The sequence below is a fragment of the Populus euphratica genome, unplaced genomic scaffold (assembly GCF_000495115.2).
Source record: "Populus euphratica unplaced genomic scaffold, PopEup_1.0 scaffold20.1, whole genome shotgun sequence".
NCBI classification, from domain to species: domain Eukaryota; kingdom Viridiplantae; phylum Streptophyta; class Magnoliopsida; order Malpighiales; family Salicaceae; genus Populus; species Populus euphratica.
The window spans coordinates 280,231-289,024 of NW_011499854.1; the positions used below are offsets into that span (position 1 = coordinate 280,231).

The window sequence follows — 8,794 nt, forward strand, 5'->3', positions numbered from 1 at the left end:
TAAATATTAATTTAAATTAATATAACAAACTAATAACTTGCTCAGGAAGGAAAATTATTGTTCTCTCCTTGTAAAATATTGTTCCACAAAATAATAATAATAATTTTTTTAATTTATTATTTAACATTAAATTTATTAAAAATAAAATTTTATAATTTATTTTTATTTATTTTATATGAGATTGTTTTAACCCGAATCATAAAATTTATGAATTGATTTAATTGGTTTAAATTTTTAATTTTTTTTGTAATTAACTTTGTATTCAACTTTATATTTCACCATTTAAATGAATTAAACACTAAATTTTATAATTTATTATAGGTTTTTTATAAAATTATATGAGTTTTATGAAGAAGAAAGTTTTAAACTACATCAGCCGAGAGTTAAATATAAGATTGGACGGAGGGGGAAAAAAGGGTAGGGAGAGGGGGTAGTAGCATGAAACGAACCTGGGGTTTATTTGTACTGTTAAGCACTAACCACAGGGATTATAAACGGGCGAGGAGAAAATGGCCCACTAGCAAGTAGAGCCAGAGATAGATGGAAAGAGAGACAATAAAAACAAAGCAAAGGGAGAAAAACCGACGTAACGTATCACTGACAAATTTGCTGCGCGTACCAGATCGTCCTGTCTCTTTCACCTCTCGTCTCCTTGTGCCGCGAAACCCGGACTACAGTCTCCCCCACCTCAGTGGGCCCTCCTTTCCTCCCAAGTCGAAGTAGGGTTTTGAAGAATCTTAATTACTTAAAATAGCGTATATTTAACGTATTTCCTATGAGAAGATATTTCCCCACGTAGATCTAAATTAGTCTGATAAATATGTTTAATTCCCACACAATCACGTGCTCAGGAAATCCATTTTATCTAAATATCAAATAATAAATAAAAATATCTATGGAAGAGACACTGTGTATCCAAACAATTTCATATGCACAAGATCAGAAGACATTGTTGTGCTGCAGAGGGGGTTGTGGTTAAGAGAAAACAGCGCTGATGTCCATTTGCTTCGTGGACAAGTTTCCCTTTAATTTATCATTAACGAGGAAGAACATTTACAGCGGCGTGGCAAGAAAATCTCTAACACAAAAAGAAATTAACGTGAAGAGAGATGTGTTCTCATGGGTTCCCTAATTTTACGCATCCACTCCCACCATTGCTTGGTAATTTTGTGAGATATTAATTACTTATTTGCGATATATGAACATTAATTATGCGGACAGCAGAGACAATCGGAGGTTGCCAAGCTTTGACTGTTAATGGAGTGTTAATGCAAAATTAACTTCGGACTAATTTTAATTTCCTTGTCGTTTTCTCTTGTCATGAATTTCAATGCCATCTAATTAATAAATCAGTCGTGTTTCAATGCTAACATTGGCAGAAAGTATGTCGTTTCGACAAATAAGTTTATAACTAACTACCCTATTCAAGGAATTAAGATTTAACACTGCAATAACCTGAAAAAATTAAACAAATAAAACTTCTCCCAAGTCCTAATGCAATACCAGCCCTTCTTTCTTTTTTTATTTTTTATAACTTGAAGTATTTAGATTAATTTATATGCACCATAATTAATTTTTAAATTTATTAAACACTTTAAAAATCTAATAAATAAGTAAAATATCACAAGAATAACAGTCATACGTAAAAAAATCCAACTGATACAAAAAGGGAGACAAATCCCTTCCTCTAGGGCACGAACTCCTTACACCAGCTCCTCTTTCTTGAAAGCTGCCATCCTACATCCCACCCCCTTGCTTTAATTTTTTTATTTGGTTGTTATTTTTTTTTGTTTTAAATTATTTTTTTAATTGTTTTGATGCGTAAAATAAATTAAAAGAATAAATATTATTTTAATAAACGGTATATGCTGCTAAGAAAACTAAATCAGGTGACTATGAATGTGCTAGGCCCATCTTTATAGAATATAGAGTAGCAGAGAGCAGAGGCTAGTTTCTCATATTGTTTCTGTGAACTGTGTACCGTAAGGGGAATTCAGAATTTTCTTGGGAGTCATTAACGCTCGGTGTAACCATTAATTTGATGATAATCAAACGGCCAACGTGACGTCTATCGGCGGGGCGAGGGGTTTGATGGAATAATAAATAATGGCGTGTTCGATAATTACTTTGCTTTCGTAAAATATTTTCTGCAGTCACTTCCATACCAGTTTATTGCATCGAAGAGGGAAGACGACAAACTGCTTCCATTATTTACAGGATTCCTCCTGCGACGCTGAATTTGACTTCGATAACGAATCTTTTCTCCCTGTAATTAGGAATTGTTGTGGTTCCTAATTATCATAATGTACTGAATAACAATGCTTATGACTTTTTTTTCTGAAATTAAAGTCATCGATATTGTAACTATGCCATGGAAAATTGCTTAGAAGCACAGAGATTTTGCATTGCATGCAGGATAATAAACACGAAACGAGCGTTCCCAGCTACGTCAGCAGCAGCGATAATAATAATAATAATAAACTTGATATTACGGAAGTTTTGCTATTGTGCGCTGAAACGGTGGTGTCAATACAAGCTACAAGCGGACTCCTCGTTGACTTAGGTTTTGATTAATAGTATTAAGTCAAGCAATAGATTAATTAGGATTATTATTATTATCATGGGCTCATGTTTAGAGTAATTGTGTTGAGAGCATCAGGGACCACGAACGTGCCTGATAGTGTCACGCTTCCCAATAACATAAAACCGCCGTAGCCCTCAAACACTCTGACTGCAGGTGGCATATGCATCCTTTATAAAAATCGAGAGAAAAGTTGACTTGTTAAAGTCAGATATCCATGGCTGTGATTTTGCCCTTCAATACCCTTAAATAACAGGTTTGTTGTATCTGCTATGTTTTTTTTTTTTTAATTAAAAAAATGGATTCACGTCATGTGTGTTTAAACAGGAGAGCGCATGATTACAGGAGGAGGAGTGATAATCAGCACACAAAACTAGCAAGCAGCAAGATGACGGAATGTGGCGCATTTTAAGCGCTGAAATCGAGCGTACACCGTTGCCTCTTTTTTTTTTTTGTCTACATCTCTTCCTCTGTAAAACCCATTAATTGAACGCGCCTCTCACTTCCCACTCTCTAGACACTGCTACCCACTCTCTCTTTCTCTCTTAGCCCTGTCTTTCTCTGCAAACACTGTGCTGTCAGTTGCTGTTGTGGAGATATATAATGGTGGTGGCTGTGATGGAGGAGGTGCACCGGAGTAGCTGACCCTAGGACATTCCTTATTATTAAAAAAAAAAAAAGGAAAATCTTGTTTTTGCCCTTTGTCATTCGCGTGCCCCCTTTTTAAGCCTGGTGTCAGTCGTCAGATCTCTCTCTTTCTACATGTTTAAGTTTGTTAGTGTTTTTCTCGAAAAATTAATTTTATTTGCAGTCTCAAGTCTAATCTCTCATTTCTGTCTTTGCTCTCTCGTATTCTGTTCCGTTCCTGCTCGTTCCTCTCTCTCTAGCTAGGCAGGCATCTTTCTCCCTCTCCTCCAGGGTTTGTTTTAGCCTTTCTCCATCCCCATTTTATATAAATTAACAGTATTTCATTCGAGATGCGTCGAAAAAGAAGTTCGGTTTCAACCACCTGAAGAAAAATGTACGTGGCCATGTTCCTCTTTAATATAGTTTTTCTTTTCCTGCTATCCCTTGCTTCTTCCTTCCAAATAAGAGTTTTGGTTGCTGGATTGTTTTTTCTGTATATATATATATCTCTGGATCTAATGACTGCAGCTTCTGCTTTCTCGTTTATTATGAGGGTAGTATAAAAAACCCAAGCAACGGTAAAGATTTTCACACAAAAATTGTTTTGTCAGCCCGGTAATAAAGTATAGTTGCTTCTTGTGTTTTGTTTTGTGTTTTTTTTTTGAGATTGTGTTGTTTCGATGAAGAGTGCTATTGTTAATATTTTATGACATTGTTGAAGTAGCTTAAACGATTATCTTTTTTCAGATGCCTCTGATTTGTGGCTAATATATAAGTTATTTTCTTAGATTTTTCAGAAATATTGATATTTTAAGCACAACCATTAGATTTGGAGGATGATGATAGAATTTGGTTTTTTTTTTTTTTTGTTTCTTAAGCTGTTCTATGTATAGTTTTATATTTTCCATTGTGGCTTGAAAAAATAAATAAATAAAAGTTACCGATATCAAGAACAATGGATCATACGGTTAACAAGTTTGGCTTTTCGCACCTTATTTGTTGGTAATTATGGGATGCTCACGACCATTATTAGTATTTTGTGCAGAAAATAAATCCACAAAGATGCATTTGTCATAATCTGCCCCTCATTTATGCTGAAGTTTATGATTGCTTGAAGAATTCTGGTAGATATAAGTGAAGTTTCCCTGAATTCTTTTGGGTTTACAAATCATTGCTAAACACCTTTTTGGGAGATACATATGATATGGTAGGGGAAACAAGGATTTGATGAGATTGTGTATTTGGATGAATTTCTCAAGTGTTAGACCACACCACATGCTGTTTCGTTGCTGATGCCTATGGCCCAATACCAACGGTGAATCATTGGTGCTGAGCATTTCTGAAAGTGGAGCTACTTGGTGAATTATTGCTTGACATCATTTGCTGTTTGGGCTGGAAATTCTATCATCATAATTAACCCAGTAAATTGCTCAATCTGCTATCGGTTGTAATTGCTTACTTGTGCCTGACATATGACATGATAAGAAATCCATCTTGCTTATTCCGTGATTGTTTGTTGCTGTGTTTTAGGATTATTTTATTTTTTATTAATTCTACATGTCTTTTATTGGATAACTTCCGTTGATAAACCTGCTACTAAACTTGTTCAGGTGTATAATATATATATTATACACATGAAGGCGAGTTTTTCAGTGCTCCGTTTGTACATGCTTGATGCAGGTTATGGCCCTTGTTCGCGGGTCCAAGGTTGATAATTTTGTTGGGATCCTTATGTTAATTTCTGCAGCGCGGACCTACTTATTTAGATGTTATATATTCATCTTTGGCTAAACCCTGCTTTTCTTTTGATGTGGAATAGTAGAGTAATTATTTACATGTTTTACCATGGTGAAGGAGATTGATGCCATGTTCTGCCATGTTTCAGATACATTATGAAGAGTTTAAGGCAATGGAAAGTGGTGCCTACACCTAGAAATGAAGGAGAGGCAGCGTTGGAGAGCTGAGGAGGACGCTTTACTACGTGCATACGTGAAACAATATGGTCCAAGGGAATGGAACCTTGTATCACAGCGCATGAACACACCCCTAAACAGGGATGCTAAATCTTGCTTAGAAAGGTGGAAGAACTACCTCAAACCAGGAATAAAGAAAGGATCTCTTACAGAAGAAGAGCAGAGTCTTGTCATTCGGCTTCAGGCGAAACACGGGAACAAATGGAAGAAAATTGCAGCTGAAGTTCCAGGTCGAACAGCTAAGAGACTAGGCAAGTGGTGGGAAGTGTTCAAAGAGAAGCAACAGAGAGAGCTGAAGGAAAATAACAAGACAGTTGAGCCAATTGACGAGGGCAAGTACGATAGGATTTTAGAGAATTTTGCTGAGAAGCTAGTGAAAGAGCGCCCTTCTCCAGCATTTGTAATGGCCACTTCGAATGGGACCTTTCTTCATACGGACCCCCATCCCCATCCATCTACTCCAGCACCAACTATGCTCCCCCCTTGGCTTTCTAATTCTAACAGCACCTCCACTGTCAGGCCACCATCCCCCTCTGTAACGCTAAGCCTCTCTCCATCAACAGTTGCGGCATCCCCTCCAATCCCATGGCTTCAGCCTGAGAGAGGTCCGGAAAGCACTCCTCTTGTTTTGGGCAATTTGCCACCTCATGGAATAGTCCCTGTTTGTGGCGAGAGCTTCTTAATGTCTGAGTTGGTCGATTGCTGTAGGGAATTGGAAGAAGGGCACCGCGCTTGGGCTGCACACAAAAAGGAGGCTGCCTGGAGGCTAAGAAGGGTAGAGTTGCAGCTGGAGTCAGAGAAGTCATGCCGAAGGAGGGAGAAAATGGAAGAGATAGAGTCAAAGATCAAGTCTCTTAGGGAAGAAGAAAAAGCATCTCTTGATAGGATTGAAGCAGAGTACAGGGAACAATTAACAGGGCTTAGAAGGGATGCAGAAACCAAGGAACAGAAATTATCCGACCAGTGGACTGCAAAGCATTTGCGTCTTACTAAGTTTCTCGAACAGATGTCTTGCAGACCTAGGCTTTCTGAGCCTAATAGTCGTTAAGGAGATATCTTACGTCCAGCTGTATCAGGTCTACAGCTTGGTAAACACAGGGTCGTTTCCCTTCCTTTCATTTTCTCTGTTTGATCTCATGTCCATCCTCTTCAGAAACTCTTATCTGTTGGCATCTATTTATATTTTCATGACTGCTTATGACTTGGACCGAGTGGATTAAAGTTAGTATAAGCGTGATCAACCCTGCCTTGCATTCTATCTCTCTTTCAGAGATATATATCATAATTATATTTTGCTGATTGATGCTCGATATTTTCAACGCCTGCTCGTGAAAGGGATTAGCGTTGATGGCTAGACTACTGCTTGTGAATAAAAATATTTTCGTTGTACTGCATAAATTGCCGGAATGGATGCTGCGGCGTTTCTATTTACATGGTTGGAAAGTGAACCGGACGTTTGTTTTGCCGCTCCTGATGTTCTCATCGCTAACATCACCTGGCTCATATCAATCAAGTTGAACTACAACAATTATTTACTATGGGTGTCACAATTCTTGACTATCTTGCACGCCCATGATCCTTGCCCGCCAAAACACCTTGCCTTTACCTCTGAAGCCATGCCCAAGATTAATCCAGATTTTGTTATCTATAGCAAGAAGGATCGACGCAACATTGACAGAAGACGTCCTCTCTACCGTAATTGGCGCGACCACTTCCAGGAAAGTCCGGTACCTGTTGGCAGTGAAATTTGCCTCTCGGTCAGAGCCTCATGCTCTACTCATTTAAAGCGATGACTACAAACAACTCACAAAGACTAAAATCTTGCACAAAATATCTTCGGACAACGAAGTCTTGGGAACGTCACCATGACCATTGATGATTTTCAAGTAGAATTACTAAACCAGGAACTGCTACATCAAAGTCACACCAACTCCATATCTGATGACATGATTTTGTGATGTCTCTCCTTTTCAGTCGAAGAAACACAAGTATGGTGTCCACACCAAGTTACTTTCCCTCAAAACACACTCAGAAGAGAACCATGTGCTTGTTTCTAGCAATGAAATGTCATTTTGCGATCACTGCCAAGTAGCAAAATGCAATGAATTACCATTTTCACACTCCAGTCAAGTCACTCATGCTCCACTTGAACTTGTAGACTTCGATGCATGGTCCTCACCCATATTATTAGCTGGTGTCTACAAGTTTTATGTGGGTTTTATAGATGTTTTTTCACGCTTTACTTGGATCTTTCCACTTAATCGAAAATTTGCTGTCTGCCAAAATCAAGTCTTTTTTAGGAGGATGGAGGAGGTGAATTCACTTCCACTCAATTTAAGGTCTTCTTTTCATATGATGGTATGGAATCCTACATTGCATTTCATGTCCTCGTACTGTACAAAAAAATAGCTTGATAGAATGCAAACACAAACATTTTATTGACTTTTTCGTTGCATGCTACCTCGGAAATAGCTTGATAGAATGCAAACACAAACATATTATTGACTCATGTTTTTCGTTGCATGCTACCTCGGGATTAAATCAACACTATTGGGTCAACACTTTCCTCACCTCTGTGTTCTTGATGAACAAACTTTCAATACCAGTCCTTCATTACTCCTATCCATATACCAAACTACTCCACCAAGAACTTGATTATTCTTTTTTAATGTTTTTGGGTGTGTTTATGGACTGTTGCGTCCTCGTACTTATAACCAGTTGTTGTTTTGAAGCAAAAAAATTAAAAGCATCTTTCTCGAACATTAACAATTAAAAAAAGAAGCAGGGGTTTTTATTGAATTCTTAGAATTTATTGGAATAATTTTTTTATTTCTTTTTCTTTTTTTATTAGTTTTTTTTTTAAATTGTCCTTTAACATTAAATTTGTTTTTTTCTTAGATTATCTCACTCGTATTATACAAACTATAAGTTTAATTACTTCAAATGTATTTGAATAATATTTTTTCCTTATAAGAATGGCATCAGCAATGCGTAGCGCCCTTGGTAAGCAAAGCTTCAACAAGCAGAAGCTTTCTGGAAATGCTTCCATTTAAAAAAAGAGGTTGACTTATTAGCTTGGTTAGTCGTTGGAATGTGTACTCGACATCCTAAGGGCCTGATATGCGCCTTTGTCTAAAATCTTTGAGCGAGGCCTTTTATATTCGATACAAAGGAAGGATTGACTAGAAAGTCACCCAGACAAAGCTTTGGGTCTCCCTTCACTTGGCAAGCTAACTACCATTGAGTTTGAATAGATCATATTCTCCATTGGCGAGGTCCTCCAAATGCCATGGTTTTTTATTGACTTTCTCAGCATTACAAGCGAAGTTTGCCATCTGACTTCCACCGAAACTCATCTACAGTTGATGATATAATACACACCGAATGCGCCGCCCCACTTTTTTTCTCCTTTTTCTTCAGCGAGCCCCCATGTAATTTTTTTAGTCTTTAGATGGCAGAATCTGGCACCGCACCGCCGCACACAATATTTTCATAATTAATATCTTTGACTGATTATTTGTAACTTGTACACAGACACCATAGTTTTTAGTTAGAGATAAAAAATGCAAGTATGAGTCATCTTCTATGTAACTCGGCCGATTTTTTTTTTTTT

General features: G+C 37.4%; 1 protein-coding gene across 3 annotated transcripts; it reads left to right on the forward strand.

Annotated features, from left to right (window-relative positions):
* The first annotated feature begins 348 nt into the window (after positions 1-348).
* AS1 (myb-like HTH transcriptional regulator family protein) lies at positions 349-6,481 on the forward strand. 3 transcript variants are annotated; one of them, XM_011021559.1, is made up of 3 exons: positions 2,903-3,602; positions 4,889-4,915; positions 5,094-6,481. In XM_011021559.1, exon 3 carries the CDS (start codon positions 5,144-5,146, stop codon positions 6,227-6,229), a length of 1,086 nt encoding a protein of 361 aa, XP_011019861.1. In that variant the 5' UTR covers positions 2,903-3,602; positions 4,889-4,915; positions 5,094-5,143; the 3' UTR covers positions 6,230-6,481. The 3 variants fall into 3 exon arrangements, with proteins under 3 accessions (XP_011019863.1, XP_011019861.1, XP_011019860.1); XM_011021561.1 differs by lacking the exons at positions 2,903-3,602; positions 4,889-4,915 and adding an exon at positions 349-359; XM_011021558.1 differs by lacking the exon at positions 4,889-4,915 and having other exon boundaries at positions 2,904-3,602.
* The last annotated feature ends 2,313 nt before the right edge of the window (positions 6,482-8,794 follow it).

Coding starts and splice junctions, on each gene's coding strand:
- AS1 (XM_011021561.1), top strand. CDS start 5,144: ATGAAGGAGAGGCAGCGTTGGAGAGCTGAGGAGGACGCTTTACTACGT.